This window comes from Galeopterus variegatus, unplaced genomic scaffold (genome assembly GCF_000696425.1).
Source record: "Galeopterus variegatus unplaced genomic scaffold, G_variegatus-3.0.2 Scaffold4343, whole genome shotgun sequence".
In the NCBI taxonomy this organism is placed as follows: domain Eukaryota; kingdom Metazoa; phylum Chordata; class Mammalia; order Dermoptera; family Cynocephalidae; genus Galeopterus; species Galeopterus variegatus.
Genome location: NW_007730454.1, coordinates 1 through 26,116, shown reverse-complemented (window position 1 = coordinate 26,116; position 26,116 = coordinate 1). Strand labels below are relative to the sequence as shown.

General features: G+C 37.9%; 1 protein-coding gene across 1 annotated transcript in view; it reads right to left on the bottom strand.

Annotated features, from left to right (window-relative positions):
• NPAS3 (neuronal PAS domain protein 3) overlaps positions 1 to 14,490 on the bottom strand; it is a gene marked incomplete at its 5' end in the record, with an annotated part of 126,722 nt that extends 112,232 nt beyond the window's left edge. The window contains one exon of the mRNA XM_008587346.1: positions 14,316 to 14,490. Coding sequence (XP_008585568.1) covers positions 14,316 to 14,490 — 175 coding nt within the window. The remainder of the gene's footprint in view (positions 1 to 14,315) is intronic.
• Positions 14,491 to 26,116: the final 11,626 nt, after the last annotated feature.

The following is a 26,116-nucleotide window of genomic DNA, read 5'->3' as shown; positions in this document are numbered from 1 at the left end:
ATTTATTTATTTAAGTCTCTATATAGTACCTATGGCCAGGGCATCTCTCTTGCTTTTACAGAAGTATTCCACCAGATCTACACTCATTTCAGTTCTCAAGATTAGTGATGAACTGAAGCCCTCCTATGCAAAATAAATTGATTCATTTAAAGTTCAAACCAATATGGAGTACCCCTACCTCTTTTTCCAGCACAGACCAGAAGCCTGCACGAAAGCTGATTTGATTGTAAAAGGAGCCTTAGGTTGTGGAGACCTAACATATAATTCTGGGTCACTTAGTCTTTTGTGGAGCATAAGCCATGTTGTGGCTCTGGCCACATCACAGTGGTCCAGCCAGATAAAAAGACAAAAATATCAGTCATCATATATGCACCAGCTAAATCATTGGGTCATAAGCAGAATACAGTTTAATAGGCCAGGCTAGAAGCTGCAAATCCTTGGAGACCAACATCAAGGTCTATTCCTAAGTGGAACTGGCCAGCCTCCAAGCTAGCCTTAGAAAAAGCGATGTCAGCAGGTATATCTTGGTGTGCAGAATCTAGAAACAGTAGTATGGGCCTCTGAGAATAAGAATTATGCATTCCTGTTGTGCTTTAAGAAAACCGAATGTACAAAAAATGTGAATTGACAAATCAGAACTATGTATTGCAGAGGTTGGGGAATGGTAAATTACTTCCAAAAGAAATGCTCCTTTCCCTAAATGGAGTCTTTACAAAAGAACTTCATTTAGTGTGTGTGTGTGTATTTTCAGAAGCATACCTTTTGGGTACTGTGATCCATGCAGAATCTTGATCCCTTAAGTTAGGTAACCAGAGCATGGTGTCAGTGAAACCCAAATTCAACCCTGTCATGCACAGATTGCCAAATTCTTGTCACCCAACCCCTGGCCAGCTTTTCCATAAGGAATAAACTTGGTAATAAGAGAATGCCTCGCTCAACAGAGTTAATGACAGTACTCTGAACACTGACTATGGGCCATACTACTATTCTAAGCATTTTACATGATTAACTCATAATACCCTAAGACCTGTTAATATATTAATTTACTTAAAGATTAAACTAACAAGTGACTGACGATTCCTACCCCATTCTCCAATCTAGACAAGAGGGCTAAAATGTATAATGGGGAAAATAAGGCACATGTAAGTTAATTAACTTGCTCAAGGTCATAAATGTAGTAAGTGACAGAGCCAAGAGACGACCACATGAACACAGGCTGTCTGGTTCCAAGGTCCTATGCACTTATATGTTTGTGACTGATACAGTAGTTTAAGGAGTATGTCCTGAAATTTGGGTTAGGACTCTCATCTTCACATGTAGTCAACTCTCAGTTATTAGGGTAACCTGCAACTTAAACAGAGTGCTGATTTTAAAAATCTATAAAATAGGCAGTGCAATTTAATTAAATTTCTATAAATCACAGAAAACCACCCAGTAACTGATTATCACCACTGCACTGCTCTGGGCAGCCATAATCACGTTTGGGATCAAAATCTATTGGTGTATTGCTATTGTGGGTAGGAAATCCTCTGCCTATGTAAATGAAGAAGAGAGAGGACAGAGTGAAAGAGAAATGTGAGAGCCTCCACGTCAAAGCCCAGGGATGCCCTAAAAACTGTGGAACTTGGAGTTGACAGGTCTCATCTTAAAACTTTTCCGTTAGTTACTAGATTCATCTAGGAGCTCACCTTTAGGAGTGTGAAGGGCACCCTGAGGACTGATGAGAAACATTTGGGAGACCTACCAAAGGAACTGAATAATTTAGCCTCTGAGCTGAGTGGCCCACCTGTGAGCTTGCTTGCATTAGGAGGGTCTTGGAAGAAGAGAATGGCATGGATGGGGAGGAGTGGCATCCAGCTAGCAGAGGCAAGATCATGCATAGTGCTTAATCATGTGTTCCAGGGGTATTAGTATGAATTTCTCTCTAAAAAACAAGTTCCCCATAGTCAAAGGCTAGTTTAAAAAAATAAATAGGTTAATTGATCTCACACAAATTTCAAATCTTCACTAAGTTGATATTCATCATTAATCTCCAATGAGAAGATGTGGTATGAAGCTTTTTCTTTTGCTATTTAACTGAGGAACTCTTTTTTTCAAAGAACATGTCACAGGGCAGTTACAACGAGGAGCATATTTTGGAAGTACTGGCTTAGATTTACGTCAGCTGTGCATTTTAGAATGCAAAGACCTCTGATGTATAGATTTACCTAGTATTTATAAAATGGAGACCTCTATTAACTGAACCTTTCAACAGAAATCTTTTTGACTCCTTTTGGGAGGTGATTTATGTGAATGTAAATTCTGTGAGAGCAGGGCATTTATGGTAGCTATCACATCCCGGGATCTAGGACAGAGCCTGGTCCATGCACATGCAATAAATGATAGAATGAGTAAAGAAATAAATGAATAAAAGGACAAGTTAATGTTTTGCATTTCTAAACTATGGGACTTGTATTATTTTTACACTTTTACATTAATTCCACAAAACGGAAAGTATTTCTCTAGATATTGGTCAAATTTAGAATGCATATTTATATTACCAACTAAATTAATTTCTACCTAATTGTGACTAACAGTAACTTGAGGAAGCAATAGATAACTTCTGATCCCCCTCCAACATCCCTTTTTGCTCTGCTTAATAAATAGATGGCTGTACACAGCAGAATTGTAATTCTTTCTGTTGCTACCAACTTACCAATGATCTTATTGGTATTTTTATTTTGAGAGGACACCCGCTGACAAATGAGAGGCACTGACCAGCAAACTGATATTTTACCAGAGGCACTGACCAGCAAATTGACATTTTACCAAAAGCACATGATATACTTTAAAAACAAAAAAACCAAAAAACCCAGATCTGAACCCTAAGGGAATTTACATATTAGTATTTCATGATCAACAGCATGAGAGGCACTGACCAGCAAACTGATATTTTACCAAAAGCACATGATATACTTTAAAAACAAAAAACCCAGATCTGAACCCTAAGGGAATTTACATATTAGTATTTCATGATCAACAGCATATGTAATTTTGTAATTTTCAAATTTTCACAGATTTTATTACCAGTTGTTAAAAAAGTGAGAGTGGACAGATGTCATCATCAACTCCAATCATATGTGAAAGTTTAAGACTTGCATAATTTCTAGAGTATTAACCATTAGCTCCTGGCTAAAGACTGACCACAGGTACATTTCGGACACTTTCGAAATATTATCTTATTTCCAAATCATCATTACTTCTTTGCCTCTTGATAATTTCTGTCCAAGTCTACTCACTCACTTCTGGATTACAGAAATAGGCTCTCAAATGATTTCTCTTGTTTCCAGTCTTCCCTATTCAACCCATTCTGCACATTCTTGCAAAAATAAAGATCCAGTGATCATAAGTTACCTGCAGACAGGAATCAGTATAACATATGGAAGACTATTCACTAAGGTAAAAGTGTAAAAATAATGCAAGTCCCATAGTTTAGAAATACAGAACATTCACTTGTTCTTTTATTCACTTATTTCTTTATTCATTCAATCATTAATTGCATGAGCTGCCTGGAAAGGATGGTGCGAGCCCCCAGCTGGTGGCCTCAGGCAGGGGCTGGACAGCTATTTTAGATAGACTACTGAGAAGCACCCTGGAGTAATGGTTAAGAGGGAGGCTTTGGTGCCAGCTGCTTGGGTTCAAGTCCTAGACTAGCTGTTATGACTTCTACAAGTTTTAAAAAAATCATTTTCTTAGTTCCTTCATCTGTAAGATGGGAAAAATAATGGTAGCATCTTCATAGTATTTTGTGAGGAATGAATGAGGTAATATATATTATACACGCTTAGCAAGGAACCTGACATATGGCGAGCATTCAATGAATATTAGCAGTTATGTTGCACAAGGGATTCGGGAATCCAGAGGTAGTTGTACAAGGGATCTTCAAAAAGTTCATGGAAAGATTCATACTATCTCTTGATTCTACTTTTTCCATGAACTTTTTCAGGTACCCTTGTAAAATATGACCCTTAAGGGAGGATCCTTCCAGATTTGAGGTTTTTTTTTTTTTTGGATTATAAATGATAAAATGATGTTTTCATTGGGTCATTGATATCTTTAATAAGTTATACTCAGAACATATCACACCAATCCCAGATGCTTCACCCTGGCACCCAGCTCCTCCACTATCTGGCCCCACCCTGGATAAGCCTGCACCTTCTTTTCAGTGAGGAATACAGGGCATCCTATTGCCTTCTGAATGCACCATCCTTGCTCCCATTGTGCTACTTGGGATGAGCCTACTGGAAGATCATCTCTACCTCTTTGCTCTCAGGTTGGTTCTCATGCTGGGCATGCAAGTCATCTCTCTTCATCCAAGCTAGCTCACAATCATTGAGCCACTTCCTGATTTCTTATACTACTTGTAATTTTTATGCCACAACAAAGGACAGCAACACTATCTTTCTCCTTTTATCTCTTGTTGTTGACTGTGCATGAATCTTCTACTGATGATCTGATTCCTAACGGCAGGTGTCATATCTACCTCTCCTGTTCTCAGTAAGCCCTACTAAACTGCTCAAAACAAAAACATGACCCACATTCAAATCCTGAGTCCACAGCCTATGCTGGTACATGGCAAGTCACCTACCATCTCTAATGTTGGTTTAGGGTCATTCTGAGAAATACATTACTCATAAATGCCTACTTTTGTAACTAGAAGATATAGGTAAAACATACTAAAAGCTATTAATATGTCATTAATGTTATTAGCATATTTGCAACAAGTTATACCTTGTGTAGACAAAGCTAAAAGAGTCAGTACAGTTTTTCAAAGCTAGAATTTCCTGAATTTCAGTTCGGTCCAATATGTAAGCCCAATATATGTGGAAGGAAGGATATTTGGGGATAATCCCATTAAGAACACTCCTGAAGAGCCAGAAAGAGCAACAGTCAGAGGAACTAATATTCCTATGAACCTATTATGCAGCAGGCACAATTCTGGGCAATTTTTAGGCTAATTAAATAAACAAACAAAAAACAACCCTTCAAAATGTTCATCAACTCCCTAATAGTTATGGTCTATATGTGTGGCAACATCAAAGCAACTTGTTTCCAAAGAAGCAATGTTTCCGGGCTGTTAATTTCAAACCTTAGTTAAGTTTCAAACCTGAGACAGCTCTGCCAAGACTGCTAGCAGTGGCGGCTTGCGCTACTTTTACACCATGGTGCCCTGATTATCACTGCCACACGCCTGCACTGTATTAATTATCTGACCCCCTTGCATGATGGTCATCTCCTGGAAGGCAGGGAGCCTCAAATTTTTTTCCTCAGTGTTTTGTATAAAGTCTGACACATGGAAGACAGTCAATCAATGGTTGTTGAAAAAACTACACAATCCCTATTATCAAGTGGGTCTGCATCTTGAATGAAAATTCACTCTAGTTAATACCAACTAAAGGCACAAGTTCTTCCCTTTTCTCAAGGTAATTTTTTGTCAACTAACAGAAGATGGGTGATGTTTCCTGTGGGTCCCAAGAAACCACGATTGTGTTTCCTGAGCTGATACCTCCAGGAGAACATGTCCACTTCCCAATGGACACCATTGTTCTTCCTGCTCTTTTTCTGTCTCACCTCATGCCTGCCTTGGGACTCTGAAAGGAGGAACCTGAAGAAACGGCACAGAGTCCGGCCAGTATTGGCTGAGGCAGAGCAGAGGCCAAGTGCACAGAGACCATTTTGGTTGTGCTCCTGGCTGGGAAGGCACATAGCTAATGCAGACCAAGGGACTCAAGGTTGAATTTTGCCTATAATTGACTCAGCTGCTACTTACTGTTTACTGTGGTATGAAGAGTTTCAATGTGGGAATGAAGGCAAAGAAAAAGATTAAATGGATAATTTTAGTCGCAAGTAAGAGATAAAATGTTTCAGCTCAATGAGACATATGTAAAAGGGGATAGTCAGGTTTCTTTCTGGATTTCAGACTCCCCTTAGAGAACATTCCTCTGGTTTGATTCCTACCAAGGACCTATCTCCTTTCTGCATCCAGTTCCTTGGCTTCCCACCTACTCCAACCCTAATACTGTACCCTTTACTCTAATCTTGGCTGCTAAACTAACCTGTGTGGCTTGGGGCAGGCCACGTAGAATTTCCATCACTTTTTCCCCATTGTAAAACAAGGATAACACACTGACCTGTCTCAGATGCATATGATGTGAATTAACTCCTGTGATTAGTGGTTTCTGTGTTCTGCATATACCAAGCAGGATATGAATGCCAACCACTATAAAAGGGGCCTGAGAATGCTTTGCTGCTAAAGCTATACTTAGGAATAACTGTTTGGCAAAGAGCTGACAACTGGAAGTTGCAAACTTTACACAGAAGCAATATTTCCAGTATTTTCCCCAAGCAATCATGAGTAAATTGCTCACTAGGGGTGGAAATGGTTTCCAGCCAGTTCTGCCTCTTCTGATCTGTGCACCCTGCAAAGCTCAGTCAATGCTGGGTAACTGATCCTTCGTAAGTCTGCTGTTTAGTGCAGATGAAGAATTCAGAATGGTATAATTTGGACAAGAATGAAATTTCTGTGCAGTGGTATATATTAAAAGCAAATAACTTGTGCTTTGTTCAAGGCAAGAATTATAGAAATAGAATCTATAATTTTTAATTATCCAATGACCACATTTTTTTTTTTTTTTGAAATGGGAAAGAACAGGTCATCATTAAAAACATCTTGGATTTCATTTTAGAAACTCAAAAAATGTATTCCTTATCACTGTAGGTAAAGGGAAGTCAAAATTATGGCCTTGAAAGCTATATAAAAAAAACCTAAAAATAATGGGTTTAAAAAATTGATTTTCTAAACCTTCAATAGAAGGTTTTGGGGAAAAAATGCTACATATAAATTTAGTGAACCTATTGTGTATTTTTTTTATTTTTTATTTTTCCTTTTTGTCTTTTTTTTACTGACCGGTAATGGGATCGCAAGAAAAATGCTACATATAAATTTAGTGAACCTATTGTGTATTTTTTTTTATTTTTTATTTTTCCTTTTTGTCTTTTTTTTACTGACCGGTAATGGGATCGCAACCCTCGGTGTCGCACCCGTACCGCGCTCAGCCAGTGAGCGGGAACCAGTCTCCACATAGGATCTGAACCCTCGGCTGGAGTGCCGCCATGCTCCCAAGCAGTGCACTCTCCAGTGCACCACCGGGCCGGCCCCCTATTGTGTATTTTGATAGGAGTCCTTCTATTATTGAACAAAATATTTGCTAGCCTCTAAATACCATCATATTAATTTATGTAAAAGCTATACTTCTTTGAGTTGCAACCACTGTGATCTAAATTTTGGAAGGGAAAGTTAGTTTCAGAATGGCATGCAGAACTATGCTGAGATCCAACGTCTTTTCTGGGAACAAAGGGTGGCTGCCCTTCTGCAGCTAAGTTAGTCACTAAGGCTGACTTTCATGGGTCAAGTTGTCAGATTTCAAAGGATGCCTGGGATTCGGATGTGCACTCTGGGAGCTGGGCTGGCAGGTCGGAGCTTAGGAACTGTCCAAGAGAGCCTGGGAGGAAGAAGAGATTTTACCTTATTTTTCTTTAGCTCCCAGAGGCAAGATTCTAGAAGTACAAAGTTGCTTTGCAAACATTTTCATCGTACACAGATGAACCCGCTGAAGCATGAGCATATGCAAGTTAAGGTACTGAGTGTGCCTAGGACTTGCATACCAGAAAAGAGCAGTGGAACATATTTTCCCATTCTGTGGCAGTTCCAGAGGTTCTTGTTTAGCTTAGCTGGAGATAAAGGTGACATTTAAAAGTAGCCTACATTCTTCATGAGAAAATAGTACTGCATCAAGGTAGCTGTTGTTGAGGCAAAAGAATCATTCCAAGTTTGGCAAGGCAGTCTTTTTGCAAGAGTACTGGCTTGTTTTTGAATGTATGTGTCATTTTCATTCAGGACTGGCAAGAAGATAATTTCTGTTTCATTTTGAAATAATGATATAGTTAATAAAAATAATTTGAAATATATAGTTTTTGAATAAAAGCTGAGTTTATGCCTAAATGATGATGTCTTTGGGTTATTTTATTTATTTATTTATTTTGTCTTTTTTTGTGACGGGTAAGGGGATCGCATCCTTTGGTGTGGTGTTGCCTGCACCGCACTCAGCCAGTGAGCGCACCGGCCATCCCTATATATGATCCGAACCCGCAGCGGCAGCGCTGCTGCACTCCCAGCGCTGCACTCTGCCGAGTGCGCCACGGGGTGGGCCCGTCTTTGCGTTATTAAAAGATTATTTTTGTTAGGTGGCTTTCTGACTATTAGATGTGCCCCATACATGTGCACTGAGTATTAAGAGGAGTCATGCTGATTTGGGGGAATCGTGAACTTGTCTGGTAGACAAGTAGTAACACATTCCACATTCAACCCATCAGAGATCACCATGGTATGTTATCTGATGGATTTATCTTTGCTTATCTTGTATGAATATGGAAAGGAATTAAATGTGTTTACAGCTTAATAAACATTCAACATAAATTATATATTTTAATTTCATTTATTAGTTAGGGACTATGAAAAGGAGGAATTTCATTGCATACAAACTGCTATTTAGATTGAAGTATTAGCAGTTTCCTAAAAAGGTATGCTAATTTTAAGAACAAAATCTATTTCTGTCTCAGGTTAGTCACTACATGGTTTTTATTTGGAGATTTAGAAAGGCAAAGGTAAAGTACAGCTCAAATTACTTACTATACAGTTTGTTTACACTTTCAGTGGATCCAACATAGTCATCAAATACAAACCGAGTGCTAAGAAACCTCCTGTCACTTGACAATTTGTATGAATGCTGTAGTCACCATGTAAATTTTTAAGCTCTATTTATGTCTAACAGAACTTGGCCCAATCTTTTAGCATTAGCATGCAGAGGAGTCTCCATGATATTATCTTACCATATAATGACTCCAAAAATCTCACAGAGATTAATGGTGATAAGATAATTCTAGAAAGTTGCCACTCTATATGTAGAAATATATTGGCAATAAAAACCAGTCACTGTACGCCTTTCCCCAGTAGAGGATCTCTCACTTTTCTCTGATTTTTAAAGGCTTCAGATCAATAACTGGAGTGACATTATTAACAGCTCCCTCAACACCTTGGCCAGTGCTAATATTAAATCCATTACACCTTCTGTTTGACATTTGCAGTACAGCAGAAAGTGCTGTAGATACAGTCACATTGTCTGGGGACTGAGGTTAGACATGGGGTTAGTAAGATGGTTTCCCTTGCCTGACTTCTAAATTCAATTCATTGATAGGAATCTTGAACCAATAAAATTAAATCAGACAAAACTGTCCCCCACAACCATATACCAGATGGTAAATAATTCACCTGTAAAAATACAAGTGTATCTCCTATCCAAGCAGTTTTTTTAAACAAAATATTGATCTGATCCTCACATAAATTTTTACATTCTTTATTGTTATTCCTAGACATTTGTTTCTCTAATTATATCACATATTGTGAAAACTGTCTGATGAAGTCAGAGGAATTGAGTTCCTGTTCCTGTAGAATCAGGTGTTAATCAAATTTACCACAGCATAGAGGCATAAGTAAGTGCAGATTACTTTCATTTAGGCAAGTACTCCACTGTTACAATTTTGCCTGCCTTTAAAATATTCAGGACATAGAGTAGGCATAAGAACATAAAGATCATAGTACTATAATGATTATCTTAACCTTACAAAACAGGCTAGATTCTGCTATTCTTCACATAAAGTACTGTATCACACATTTTGCTAAATTGTCTAAATCCTGGTACAGTATTGATGTCTCCCTCTATGAGCTCACGCCTATTCAATAAGCTGCAAACCCCTTGTCCTGGCTGAATTCCCTCCAAAGCAGGACCCGAGTATTTTACTGCTGACAGTGGTCCTACAGGGGGAGCTAATTGTTAGCTAGTGGGAAACAAACTACTGGAGACAGAAAGGAAATTCTTCCTTAAAGAAAGAAATATTACAGGAAAAGATGCCTGTGAGGTTAAAAGAAAAGGCAGGTTACAAGAAGCATACATTTTATGATCTTATTTTGGTAAAACACACACACACACACACACACAAACCCAAAACAAACCCATTACATACCTATATATGTATACTGTTATACAAACAAAATCTAGAAGGACATGTAGTGCCTTGAAGGTACTTCATAAAAAGATTCGTATTTGTATTTAAACTCTATTTTTCCATGAGCTTTCTGAAGTACCCACATATATATGAACAGTACTTATTTCTGGGTAGTGGGATGTTGGTTGGTCTTTATTCCTTGTTTTCTGCATTCTCTGAATTTTTCACAATGAGCATAACTTAATTATATAATAGGAATAAATAAAGCTGTTTTATTTAGAAGGAAGAAAGAGTAAAAACACAAGAATCTTATGACCTAACTTAAGGAATATTACTCCTTGACTTCAAAATAGGGAGATTTAAAAAATTCCTCCAGTATTTCTTAAAAGAGCTGCTTTTCTGTTTACTAAGCATTTAAAAGACACAACACTGAAATTTATGAAAAGATGAGGATAACACTTGTAATCACAAGACTGCAGAATCATTAAAAGTAATGAAAAGATACAAGCAGATCTACAGAAAGAAAATGAACCATCCAGATGGCATGTTCAGAGGTTCTGTGCTCCCTGTGTTGTGAGAGCCTACAGGATAGCAAAGACCAGTTTCTTCCAATGTGTTCAAATCAACCCCTAAATAGGCACTCCAGAACTTTATAACTCTTTCAATAAGGCTACCCATTTATTTTTCTTATGCCTGACTTAAAATTTCTCTAAGAGAAATAATATATTTACTAAACTATTAATAAATGTATACACATATAAAATATTTATTTGGGTTTGCTGTCTAATCAACAGAGTCTCCCCCCACTATCTTGAGATTGATTTACGACGAGACAATCACAGGGCCAGCAGGTCAAAGAAATAGAATTCCTATTATGGCACAGAATCACTGCCTCTTAGACTGGTTTAGTCACTTATTTCTTTTTATTATAATGCCAAATGTTATTTAGGTTTCAGTCATTTAGTAATGCTACGCTGAACACATCAGGGCTTCTGAAAAATTCCATACCTACTAGTGCTTTCATTTTCATAATAACCATATATCGATATCCCTTTTCCAACTAAATTATGCCACGATTTAACAAAGAATCTGTGTTTTATCAGAGTTTAAGAGATTATGATGCAATGAACAACAGTCTTCAAAAATGTTCCTTCGTGTTATTAAGAATTAGGAAATCTTGTTAAAATTCTTTCAGCTTTTAAGAAACATAAGCAGCTTTGGGATGTAGTGCTTGACATGAACTTTTTCAGTAATTCCCTTGGAGTGATCATCTGCATTAGTGAAGATATTTCATTCAAGGTAGCACCCTATGCTGCTTTTCAGTATTTGAGCAGTCAATCTAATTGCTTTTTTAAGCCAAAGATTGAAAATAACCAACACTACAGACTTTTAAGGCTACGGTAGCTTAATGTTCTCTACTGGTGAAAGCTACTCACCATCAAGGAAGAGAGCCCTTTCTTACGTGAGTGCAGCTACTGAGCCCGACTTGTTAAGGGATATGGAAAGCAGAGTTTTCAATTTCCCTAGTTAAGATGACTAAAGGAAGGCTGGTGAAGGAAGGGGAAGGATACCCTAGCTACAGCCTATGATACCTGGTTTACAAGCTGTGAATTTTTTCCCCCCAAAGTCTCTTCCAAGTGACAAGCCACCATCAACATGTGTTTGGGGAGACATCAATGTCTGTGAGTGCAGCTAATGAGCCCGACTTGTTAAGGGATATGGAAAGCAGAGTTTTCAATTTCCCTAGTTAAGATGACTAAATGAAGGCTGGTGAAGGAAGGGGAAGGATACCCTAGCTACAGCCTATGATACCTGGTTTACAAGCTGTGAATTTTTTCTCCCCAAAGTCTCTTCCAAGTGACAAGCCACCATCAACATGTGTTTGGGGAGACATCAATGTCAATATGAATTGACAGGATGATGTGGCTTCCAAGAGGACCTAATTTAACCTCAGGCTGTATTAACAGAAGCATAGTAGCTTACACTGAGAAAGGTGACAGTCCCTCTGTTTTGGACTAATCAGAATACATCTAGAGGGCTGTGCCCAGTTTTCAGAACCGTATTTTTAGAGAGTTACCAACAAACTGAAGCACAGCCAGGCCAGGGTGACTAGGGTGGTGAGGCTCTTAGGATCACATCATTGAATAATGGTTGAGGAATTAGTGCTGTTTGACCTGAAAAGGAGAGGGAAGGTAGGAGGAGAGGAGGGTTTGATGTATCTGAGTTCACATATTTGAGAGAATACAACAGGGAAGATGGAGTAAATCTGAAACACGGTCCCAAGGGCAGACCGTGGATCAGCGGGGAGAAATTGCAGCAAGGTAGATTTTGGCTCCATATCAGTGATAACTTTCTGTTAGAACTGCTCAGCAATGGAGTGGGCAGCCTTAGAAGCTCATGAGCTTCCTTTCAGGGGCAGGTTCCAGCAGAGACTGGAAATGTTACCTGTTGGCTTTGCTGGAGAGGGATGTCTGCATATGTTGGAGGTTAGATTAAAGAATTGCAAAAATCCAATAGAGAATTTGTTATTAAGGAAACAAAGTTCTCTTTTCCAAGGCCTTGCTTCCCACAAAGGCTTATAAACTTAAATTCTTTCACACTGCGTGTTTGACTCATGAGGAATCAAGTTTCCCCAATCCACCTCCAGAATAAAAGAGAAAAAAACTATCTTCATGTGCTGCCTCTCACATATGCTCAGATATGAACATTTTAATGACTAAAACACAGTTCTAATGATCTCATTGATATGAAATCAGTGAGCTATGCTATAAGAATATATGACTTCTCCCTCAACAAAATTATTTTCATTTTTAAAGGGTAAAGAATAGACTTACATATTGTCTTCTCTCATGTGTAGGGCTCACTAGAGAAGGACACTCACTGATACTACAGAATAATGAATGCCCTAGAAACTGCAGTTAACTTCAGTGAGAAACATGGATTAGTTCTAGATGAAATTAAAATATTTCCAAAAGAGGCAAATAAGTTTTTTCCCTTCTGTGTGAGCAAACATATTGTGATTATTTCTAGGCAGGCCAAATTATTTTCTTGGAAGTATTATGTTGAGTTATTTTAATATTAATCCTAACATAGGTTTTTTCCATTTTTCTTTCTAATAAAATGCTTTTGTATTGCGAATCTGTTTTAAAACAACAGATCAAATAAAGTACAAGCATCTTTGAAGAGTGCAAAAATAATTTCCCAAGTAAGCAAATAAAACTTCGCACTTCAAATCAGGCCTTGATTCATTAAAAATCTTAAACTTCTCATGAGAAAAATTAACATTTAAACCACTGCTGCTTGGCCAAGCACTCCACCACACAAGAATATGAAATATCTCCTCTAAAAAAGTACAAAAAGGACAAAACCACAAATGTGGAACTTCAATTAATTTAAAGCCCCAATCAGCAAAGAATAAATCCTTCGCAGATCTAATTACCAGCGCTCTCGGAAGACCCAGGCCGACCAGCCAATCTTCCCCGTGTTTGAACAGCTTGATGAACTAGGGGACTGATGGATATCAAGTCATTTTGTTTAATTTATAAATGGATTTTCCCCTAATACTTAAATTATCATCAGTACAACACAATGAAAATGGGAACATTCTGAATGCAAAGTCTATAAGAGTCCTGGAAGGAATCCCAATGAGGAATGTCACCTCTGTTCATTCCTCTATACAATTGATCTAATTAAATACTGAGGGTAGAAAGGCAGTTTAAAATGTAGCCATTTCTGTTTTCTTTTTAGCCTTAATTTATCTGTTCACATCTTTCAAGTACCTTCTGATGCTTAAAAAAAAAAAAAACACCAAATTTCTGCAGGTCCCCAATACTTTTAATTCTCCACAAACTAATATTCAAAATGCCTCTGCCATAGATTTTGCCGAATAACAAATAAATGCATTATATTCAGCCATGTTAATAATAAAAGGAAGAGGGTGTTCCAACGTGAGCTTTTCCCTCCAGTAATTTGAAAGAAGTAGTACCTTCTGTATGTATTGTTCAACTGAAATTAGATCTCTGGATTATACTTATTAAAATGTCTCCTTATTTTCAAATCTCTTCCTTATTTAATTACTGCATGAGACTGAAAGCTGCCTGGAATTGTTAAATACCCTTAGACCTATTTATAGTCTCTTCACACTGGTAACTTGAGCACACTCATTTGGCAAAAGTCCTGCCCACCAACCCACACGTTGGGTTTGCAATTCCCACCTGGCTCAGGGGTCTCTGACTGAGAGGAGGAAGATGCTGAGCTGGCTCCATCCTCAGCGGTGCCCTGTGAGAGGAGACCCCGCCCAGGCGGGAGCTTCATGCCCAGCTGCTCTGCCATCTCCACATGGTCCCCAGGGTGGACATAGTCAAAGACGCTGCTGCCTGTCAGCTCCACCTAGAGGGGGCAGAGAAAGGGTGGGAAAGAAAGGTGTCACAGGTTTTTCCATTTTCAAATTCAGCACCACAGCAATTCAGATTCTGAACAGGAAAGGAAATATACTCAGGCCCCAGAGACAATCCTGGTTCTTTGTCTCCATCTTCAAATACTTAAGGATTCCTGAAGTTGAAAGAGAAAAAAATTTTTTTGCATGTATTTATTTGGCAATTGTTTAGCCCAGTTTTTTCTCATATGCTGTTGTTTGCATAAAGCAAAAACATTTTGTGAAACGTGGATGAGTCTGCCTTGGATTCAGCTGTTTTATCCACGCATCATCAAATACTTGCATGTTTGGTGTCAATGGGATGATTGACTGAATTCTACTGTTTTCTTATTGAGAAGTTTGGGCTTTGTACAGAAACAACTATACAAACAGCCAGAGATAGCAGACGAGTATTTTCCTTAAAATACACAGATTTCCATGATGCGTGTTTATACATACCATCTTATTTCTATGTAAATTTAAATGTAAGAAGTGCTGCTTACGAATATATGCAGAGGCATAATGCTTTCATTAAATATTACTCATTAGCTCTGTAATCATATGGAGAATTTTCCATGCAAAAGAGGTCAGCTGGGGTCTGAAGCAGCCATTTTTTTCTTGCTGGTATCAGCTTGTTTTGCCTTCAATCTAATAAAATACATGGTAGAAATCTCCTTGAGGGTTTTTTACAAAGTGTTTTATTTTGTGTACTCTTTGAATTAGGCTGGCTCTAAAGGTAGAGAATGAGTATCAAATATTAGAAAAGTCTCCGCCTGAAATAGAGGCACTGCCGATCCCAAAGCTGTCAGGTATGACCCCTGTGTCTGGATTGTGTGCTGTAGGAGGGGGCAGAAATTGCTAGTAAGAATTGGCCTTACCTCTGTACTCTTCTCATGCTCCAACTTTCATTGCCCTCCAAGCATAGCAATAATGCTCCTAACATTATGTACTTGGGTTACAGGTATTACAATAGGGAGAGATGTGTCAGCAACAGGAGAAGGAAAAGCTCTTTCCCAGGTCACTAATGGCTTTCCCGGTTCTCTGGAGTCTAATGGTCTCAGGCCAGCTATCATGTACCATGGAAGTTGCCAGAACGTCATATTGTCGTCACAACTTTCTTGGTGACTATTTACCTAGAACCCCTTCCTACCTCCTTTCTCCTTCCTGTGTAATTTCCAGCATCCCTGCAAATTCCACCTGAGTATTTTCACTCTCTTCCCTGCCGAGAAGGAAGCCTGGAAGTGGGTGAACTGTCACGGATAGGATAATACTCAGAGCAATCATTATCCTTAGAACTCCAAGTCCTGGTAAAATGATCACATCTACTCCCAGACACCATTTGATTAGAATTTTAACAGGCTACACATCTTTAACATCTATCAATTAATAGAAGACTATATAGTATAGCCAGAAAAATACAAGGCTAAATTCAGTTTGGTTAATAGCTATTCCTGAAAAACATTTGCATAACTTCTACTGAAAATGAGGTACTTTCTCTTGCTATTAAATTACAGCCACCTACTGTATTACCTGACTACTGCCTGGATCATTTTACAATACCTATTTCCTGCATTTGGTATTGTCACAGAGGTAAATCGGGATTCACAGTGATCAGCTCCTACCCTCTGGGAGGGGGGGATTACATGGAAATAATCCCTTTAATGTGCGCCTTGCCTCTAAGCACTTCACACAGTAATAAATGGGTAAACTGACTTTGAGCAATTAAGAAATTAAATGAAACTAATAAAATGTGTGTTTTAATATTTCTTGATGGTTATTTTGTTTGGGGATTAGTGAATATGAGGAAGTTGCTCTCAATTTGTATGGAGCCCAATTGCGGCACTTTAATAAATACTTCTGTCACTTTTCTCAAACTCTGATTTGTTTCTTTAATACTGCAATGTGCCTTTTGGCACAGACCACAGATTGTGATAAGATGACAACACAAGTGGGAGATAAGATCTTTTAGGGGTGCTAGTTATTGAATATTCATGTAAGCCAGTCTTAAGGAATGGAGGAATAGGCCACTATCTCCACAACCTGATTTGTCTGGATATGCAGGCACTTCCTTTCCACAAAATAATGTCCTGAGTGTGGCACATCTGGAGCAAGACTGAGTCACACTGCACCTTACTGCATTATGACACAGTACTTTCTCCTCCAGTGGCTTTGTGGGATTCCCCACAAAGATATCTCAAAGCCTAATGAAGAGGTTGGCACTGAGAATTTGACACTATCACAGTCTTTATGTGTAAAGCACAAACTACTTGAAGTCATAAGTCATAATCTGACTTTGAAATCAGAATCTTTTCTTTCTCAGCTGGATGACCTTGGACAATTCATTGAACCTCCTTGGGCTTCACTTTCTTACTCAAAAAGTGGCAGCATTGCTGCTCTGCAGACCTCTGGGGCACCACTCACACTGTATTCCATGATGCTAGCACCCCCTGCAGTGCTGTTGCTTGAGAATGGAGCAAGGCAGTGACCTGACAGCTAGGCTGAGAATGACTTGCTTTCCCTGGCTCATAGCCTAATTTTGGAGATCTCATGGAACCACGCAGAGAAAGTCATTTTGTGAGAAATAAGCACTATAGACTGACTGATATTGTTGTTGCTGTTTGGTGAACGAGAATGTATGACACACAGAAATGTATATTACTGTGTAACTTTGTGTCATCACTTTGGGACTTCACTTTAGTCAGCAGGGGGTACACTGGGGATGTTACATGCTTTGAGTCTTAACAGCAACAGTAACAGCATTATCAGCTACCTACTGTGTGCAGGAACTTTCTATACTTTAATTAACTGTAATGACAGTCTTTTGAATTGGTATGATCATCCCCATTTTATACAAGAAGAACCTGAATACTGAAAAAGGTCAATGGGGGAGATAGAACTAGGTGCAAAGTCTACTTGACTGAACTCGACCTACCACCTCTCAGGTAGTAGCCTTTGCAGTCACAGAGGCTGGGCAGTGGCCTCTGACTCCTATATCCTCCAGCCTCACTCTTGTTCAGGAGAGAACACTGAGCTCCACCAAGGCAGAGGCTGAGGCTGCTGTGCCATTGGACTCTGAGGCCCAAAACAGGCACTAAAGGAGGTGTCATAACAAAACAGATGTGGGGGTAGACAAAAATCTACTTGCATGTGCAACGCAAGTCATCACCATCGTCATTATTATTATCACATCTTACATTTATATTTCTTGTACTGCTTTCACTTCACTTAATTAAATATTAGAGCTAGAAGAGACCTTAAAAACCATCTATTAATATCCTCTTATTCAAGAGGTGAAAACTTTACAGTTGTGAGAAGTTGAAATGCTTTTTCAAGTTCATCCATCCGTTTAGTGGTAGAAGCAGGATGTAAGCCCAACTGGTTAACTTGGTCTACCACTTTTCTCATAAACCCTCGTCTGTTTTTTTTTTAGAGCTCATGTTTCCTGTTACTAAATTCTGTGCCTCAAAATAGACTACAGAAACCAAGACTGGGAATTTTTTACTTGATGAACAGACATTACTTCATGTTTACTTCAAGTAGTAAAAATAAACAATACTCCAATCAGTGTTAATTAGGTACCTTTAAATTCCCAGTTACCAACTCTTTGAAAACTTTTGACCACTGAAAACTAGGATTAGAGTCTTATATGTAGTAGGTCTATCCAAATGTTTGTTGAATGAATAAAGGATGGGTATTTAAGCCTGAAAATATTTTCGCCTTATCTGTGGTTGATTTGGGCAAGTTTAAGTTGGTTCTTTTACATTATTAATGGCATTATTATTATAGCATTATTAACTCTGTAAAATGAGTTACAATATAGCACTGTAATATGTTCATTCCCCATAAGTCTTTGCCATATGTATTAAGACATATTCCTTTTTTTCTAGACCCTAACTGAGTTTAATAGAGGACAGAACTGTATAAATGCTGGGAAAGGACAAATTTTAAGGAACTCCTTAAGAGAATAGTGACCATCTTTCATTACCTGTTTTGTTTTTAGTCTGTGGCAAAACTGTGTTTAGCTGGGTAGTTTCCAACTTTCACTACCCTATGTCCTCATTATCTGAATTGTAACATCATCCCATTAAAAATTCTTTCTTTTTTTTCTTTTTACCCTTTTGTCTTTTTTCGTGACCAGCAACGGATCGCAACCCTCAGTGTCGCACCCGTACTGGACCGGGACCGGCAACGGGATCGCAACCCTCAGTGTTGTGCCCGCACCCTGCTCAGCCAGTGAATGGCCGGTCTGTATGTGGGATCCGAACCCTCGGCGGGAGCGCCACCACGCTCCCAAGTGGCGCACTGTAGCAGTGCGCCACCGGGCCGGCCCTAAAAATTATTTCTTAACTATCGCTTGAACTCATCAACAGGAGAAGCTTCATTTTTATATTAGTTATTGGTCCTATCTTCAATCCTTAATTATGATCTACATAATGGAAAGGTATAGTATTTTCCCCCTAATAGTGTGTTCTTCTGATTAGTTCAAATTGCATTCTAAGGCAAATGCGAGGACCTTAATGCCATCGCAGATCCCTCCAGGACAGACCATGGTCACTAGTGCCATCTGGCATAGCCTCTAGTCAAGATAAACCACACAGCTTTCCTCAAACTTATTTCATGTTCTGTTAGCTTGCATGTAATTTGCACACTAGACGTAGTGGATTTGGTAACTGAAGTTTACTGGAAAAAAATGTAAATATATCATACAGTGGTGGTTTGAGTTGACTTTCCCATGTTGAGGTCATTGTACCCTGCTGGTAGATAGGATGAGGGACTAATTTGTCTTTTCATACATCAAACAAGTCAATAGCCTTTGCTTGGCCCCCTGGAGTGAGCAATACTTTTTAACTACAGCAATGTACTAACAGTACAACTCATTGAATTCAGTGCTGCTTTGATTGAAAGTATATCGTACAAATGAGGAACAGGCAGTGATATTGTAAGTCATCTCCTATTGGAAAAACTTAAGAGGATTCTTCTGCAAAGACCATACAACGTTTTTTAAAGATATTTCTTTCTTTAAAAATACTTTAGTCTTAGGAATGATACAAAGTTGATTTTTATCACATAAAAAGGGTCATTCAAAACCTATCATTTGGGCCGGCCCCGTGGCTCACTCGGGAGAGTGCAGCACTGGTAGTGCCGAGGCCGTGGGTTCAGATCCTATATGGGGATGGCTGGTGCACTCACTGGCTGAGCGTGGTGTGGACGACACCATGCCGAGGATTGCGATCCCCTTACCAGTCAAAAAAACAAAACAAAACAATAAAACCTATCATTTAAGGTGAACGTCCTATACCCTTTGTAACACATTGATTTTTAGAAATTTCTTGGGACCACTGAGGTTAGTGAGAAGACTGGAGGTAGGACTCTTGGTTATAAGCCCTTTTCCGGGAATTCTTTTGCAGCCAGGCCCCACTCCCACAGGGGATGTCAACAGTATTTGATTAGAAAGTCATTCCTGACCCAAGACTATATTGGTGTTAAGTGGCTTGGAAACCCAACTCCCAGGTTAGGCTTTCAGATCTACCAAGAGACCCTAACATCCTGGTCAGAAAATCCTGTCCCAGGATAAGGAGGAAATTCTATCTCACCACAGCAGGTTAGGATTTGTAGTTTTTTGGGGGTCACATTTATATTATTGAGGGATAATAAAGTGATAAGAGAATAAAATATAAGAAGATATGATAGCTTGATTAGCATAGGTTTTCTTTGGATTTACTGGTATCTTAATACCATCTTCAAAACTTCCCACATATAGCAGAACTCTACTGAATATTTATGAACTGTTTTGACAGAAACTTGATGTTCTTTACTGTTCTGTCTCATTCTATGTATTTGCTGACTTATCTGAAGAAAAACGCATAAAAGCACTGGGTCTGTTACAGAAATACGTGTATAAATTAGTAGAACAAGAAGAAAGAAAGGTTCTGTATCAGAACGATGAGGTAGAATAAAAAATCCTTCCAGTGTCATCAAATCATAAAATGAATCCACTCTCTTTTTATAGATATGTTAACAGAGCCTTCCCTTAGAGGAATTTGAGCTAAAAGATACCACATCATGTGTTTATTTTGTCTTCAGAAATAAACATTTCAATGCCTCTGGGAATCAGTGAGGCTAAGTACTTTTTTTGTTGTTTTTTACATACATTTTTTTTTTTATAACCCCTGGAGTGCCTGACTTGAGAATTTGTAAAAAGAGCATCCAAAGAGATACTGCATAACCAGTTCTGAACTTTAAGAAGTGCCAGAAATTCCAGTGGATCTCCTAGTTTTTAGAGAGGAAAAAGGAAAAGAAAGACTATAGACATGGAGTGAAAGGAAACAAAGAACAAATTGCAGATACTGATTCAGACTGGGACACAGCTATTTGGAACAGTATGTTTGCCTTTATGACGGTCATTCCCAGTAGGTAAATTGGTCAGACAATAATCAACACTGATGGCACAATACTCAAAAGTGTTATGTGGGTCATTCCACAGAGACAGACTCCAATTGAACATGTTTAAATGGTTATAGAAAGGTTATATAGGTTGTAGATAGATCCACAAACTCTTTGAGGTCTCCACCCTTCCCCCTCCTTTTTTTTTCTGTTTAAGAAATAAATTATATGCTGTTTTTCATTTTTTCTTAAAATCTTGGTTCAGGTATACCTCCACCACACCATGTTATGAAAGCAGTGGTTTTAGAATACTTTTGATATTTCAATATCCTTTTCTTTTCATTAGGAGATACCAGTTAAAAGAACCTGGAGAATGCCTTTATACTAGGGGACATTACATCTCAGGAATGAGCCCAGGGATTGGTGAAAGTAACTAAATCAAGAAAGTTTAAAGTCTTGTTTTACAAGGTTCCTGTAGTTTTTAGGTTTTAAAGTGTCTATAGAGCAAGAAAGGCCAACTTTTTAGTATTTTTCATAGTGCTGGGAAGAAGAAAAGATGCCAGTGAAGGCAACATCATAGTAAAAAGTGAAATGATGCCAAGAAAGAAACATTAACAAACTTAAAAGTAACTAAAGTCAATCTCTCTTTTCTGAAGATCAGATGAATATCTGTAGTAAGATGTCACTTTTAAAGCTTCTTCATTAACTTGGTAAGAAGACCAATCAACATAAAATACTTGATATTGGCATAGTTAATCCATTATCCTCAAATTTTACATGGTTCAATATTTGTCATTTAAATCTGGATACACGCTGAAATGCATGTTATCCATAACCAGGCTTCAGTATCAATATATCTCAATTTTTGTTTAATTACTCTGTTATTCTTATGGTGAATTTTATTCTCTTTTTTTTGATCATGTGAACAAGAAAAAGTAAAAATGCTTATAAATTAAGATTGAAATTTAAATCTTACCCTGATTCTAAACAGCTTTTTAAATTTTTTTTGAAAGGGTAACTTGATTAGGAAAACTGTAATATGCGGTTGACTTTTACATTTGTTCTTTGAAAGGTACACAGGGTGATTTTATTTTATTCTAGTCATAGTACAACAGTGTGGTTATATGATGAAAACCTAGGATATGCTTAATACACACAAATAATGATCACACACGCAAATAAGAAATTAATTTGGGAGTTAATCCAATGAAGAGAGTAAGGAAGAATAAGATTCTTTGTGCTGTGATCAATTACTGACCCTTCTAGAACCTTCCCTGTTGATATGTTTAGCAAGTCTTGGGAACCTGCTGAATGCCATGTGGGCACCATTGTCCTGGTTTGTAGTTTATTTCTAGTGAATTATCATAAGAAAAAGGCCCAATAAACTGCTATTTTATTCTGAAATTTGTAACTACTAACTGTGCTAGTGTTTGAGATTATTTTCTATGAAGCAAGTCAATACACTGAGCACTCTCTAGGTGCTATTTTAAAGGAATAAGTTAAATTCACAACTGTTTAATAACAGACTATGAGTTAATCTTGTTACAAAAGAGAATGTAAATAGAAATGGCAAGTAGAGAAAAATGGGTCAAAAGAAATGAATCATTCCAGAGGCTAAAATGAGTGCTTGTGTTCCTTAAGATATTTTGGGGGGAGTTTGGTGGTGGAGGTTGGGGGAGCTAACACTTTTGAGAAGCTGATAAATTCTGTCTCACTAGAAAAATGCTCTAATCACCCACATATAGTTTGGCATTTTATTTCAGGAATTTCAGACATTCCTGCTGTTCATCCAAGAATAATTCCTAGAGTCGTGCTGTCCAATATAGTAGCCATGAGCCAAGTGTGGCTATTGAGTACTAGGAATGCAGCTACTATGCTGCAAATGTAGAATATCAGCAGATTTCAAAAACTTAGTGCAAAAATAAAAAGAATGTAAATCATCTATTTTATATTATTTATATGTTGAAATCATATTTGGATATGTGACATTGAATGAAAATATTATTATTAGAATTATTCTCATTTATTTTTACTTTTTAAAATGTGGCTACTAAAAATATTAAATATTACACATGCGATTTGCAATATGTTTCTATTGGACAGTGCTGCTCTAGGAACAAGAATCCTTGGAGTAGAAGAACATAAAGTATTAGAAGACCATGAAGATGACACGAAAAGGAAGAAATATAACAGAATAAAACATAACAGAAATATAGGAATGTCTTTAGAATAAAAGGACGATATTTATAGATTCAGTCAATCAGTTGGTCAAATATGTATTGATCATTTGCTCTCTGCAAGACATTGGGATTATGTGGTTAAAAAGAAACATTAAAACTCAGCACCTGCCCCCAAGGAGCTTATACTCCATTTTGGAGACATAAGACAAACATATATGGTCAAATGATATGACAAAAATATCTGACAGTACAATGCAGCATATGATTAATTTGTGACATTAGCATTGTAGATCATTGCCTCTCAGATTTTTCCAGATACATAGAGGATTTCCTAAAAATACAGAATCATGGGCTTCCAGAGATTCTGGCTTCATAGGGCCCAAGATTCTGCATTTTTAAGAAGATTCTAGGTGATGCTGATACTGCTAATTGCGAGTCCATGATCTAAAATTTTGAGTAGCATTGGTATGAATGTGTTCAGAGGTGGTTGTGAACCAAGAGTATCTGGACAAAAACTCTCATTCTGGATTTTCACAGAGAAGAGAAAGAGAAAGGACAGGTGGCTTGGACAAAAAGTTGGGAGAAATCCAAGAAACAATAGGGATCTAACTATACCGGAGCTTATAAGAGCAGGGGGGTATACTATACTATTCTTGGGGTAAGCCTAACACTGGGAAAACAGTAGGTAGATGCTCAATAAACACTCATTGATTTTGGCCCTAAGGAGATGGATCTGTGCTAGTGTCCATTAACCTCTTTTCCCCCCTTCTACTGAAGAACAGGTTTAGGTAATCGTTTACAGAAAATGTCATATCTCACTTTTTTTCTTAATCTGTATCTCAAACACAATTTTCTCATTGTAGACCTAGGCTGAAATAATTGCCACACTTTGAAATAACTTCTTGTCCCACATAGTTAAGCCCGGAATCCAAGATTCTTATCTCCTTTGTTCCCATATCTAACATACTCAAAATGGACTCATAAACACACTCAATTTATAATGGATGTTTTTTTTTTTGCCTCATGGGTAAACCCAAAATTCTAACTTCTTCCTTCTCCAAAGAGACTTTAATAGGTTTGTTCTATTTTTACCTGACCATGTGTCCAGCGAGAATGGTGTTACCAAAGTTCTCTTCCTAGGGCAGGCAGAAAGAACTCAAGACGAAGAGCACGTAAATAATGCTCTTTTAACTGGGCAACCACAAAACCTCAAGGTGTGTGATCTACTATTCTAACACCACGTACTTTGTCTAGCTGCACATTTCCATGTCATCTACAGATGGTGGTATGACTTAGTAACTGAGAGACTCTTTCAAAGTTTTGCTCCAGGTTGTGAACCAACAGCCAGCTCCCATAAACACTGTTTCCATAATGCAAGCACTGGCACACTGGAAATTAGCAAGACAAATCACTTGTAGTGTGGTGCTTTACTGATTTTAATTAAATTTACCAACTCATTTTGACAAGCTTTACATGTAGTTTTGCTTTAAAAACCAATAGAAGAACAAAATATATATTGGTTGACAAAAGGTTGGGGGTGGGTGGGAAGAGAGGGGTGAAAACTTATCAAAAGTAAAATTGGATTAAGAGTCAATCAAAATCCAACTGTGAATTTATCATTTCAATGAATTTCAATGAATGGTTTAAAATCTGTTTGAAATCTATTTGAAAATGAATATGTAATAATATAGACATATCTCCCTTTCAAAACCAGTATTGTCAGATGTATTCTCAGCATTATAATTCATGAACAGAGTAGATGACTATTTGAAAAGTATTAAAATGAGCTGACTTTTCAATACAAGTGTCTTCACAATAAGTTTTCCTATTCTGGGCAATTCAGAAATGTAGACAATTGTGGTAGAAAAATAATATGTATTGTAATATTCATTGTACAGTAGTAGTGTAGTAAGTGGCAATTCTGGACATTACAAGAGACACAGGATTATTTTCTGTGATTGCACAGAGAATACTTGGATTTCTCGTGAAGCTTTTGCATTGGAAATGAGATTCATCAGTCTGAACGGGGCAGGGTTAGAGCCCTTAGCAACATGCTTATTTTGTAGAAGGTCACTCAATAATAACTTCCTCTGCCCTCCAAGCTTATTAAGACTGACTGGCATATATTAATGAAAACACCTGATTCTCCAACCATAAAACCCAGACAAAGACTTTATTTTAATATTAAGGAAGGAACCCTTAATTAGCAGGGTTTCAAAAATGTCAGCTTCTTCTATTAGCTGTTCTGGTCCATCAAAGCCATAATCCCTACTGTCAAATTTCATCACATGATAGACAGTTTGCCGGCTGTCTTTTTTTTTTTCTTTTACTGATACTGTCTGAAGCTTTAAAATAATTTTTTTTTATTTTGCCATCACATTTAACAACTCTAAATTAAAACTGGAAAATAGACTGATGGAGATGGCTTGGACCTGGCAGACTTAGCTGCTAGAAACTATTAGCTCATACTCATTCTCTTTAATGAGGATCAGGGACTTCATTGGAGACCACAGCATGTTTTCTTAGCTCACCCATTTGGCATCACTGAAGCAAGGTGCAAATGCTGCCCATTTTTATTAGCATCTGGGTATTTATTTCTCCTTTTCTACTTTAACATTTTTTCCTCCTACACTCTAGGCCAGAAAGTCTATCCCTCTTGTAATTTGCATGTATTGTACTTATCTGTTTCTTCCACGTGGAACAACCAGCTCCTCTCTGAGCTTCAGGAGAGTGGCCCGGACAGCAGCTGGGGTGTCCTTGCATCTCCATGCACAGTGCTTGATGCAAAATGTTAGTGAAGTCTACTTGGTTCTTTTATACCTGGGGATTATTTTTGTTTCTACCACTGATGGTCCTTTTGATTTTCTCAGCATTTATTCTATTGTCTCAATTAGCCCTACACAAGCACAGACACAAAACAAGGCCAAATAATCCCAAATTCAAGTCACTAATGAGTCATTATCACTCAAATACTACTTTTTTTGCTTCTTTTGATGAAACAGAGATTAAAGGTACGTTTTCTGGTAACCTATCAGTT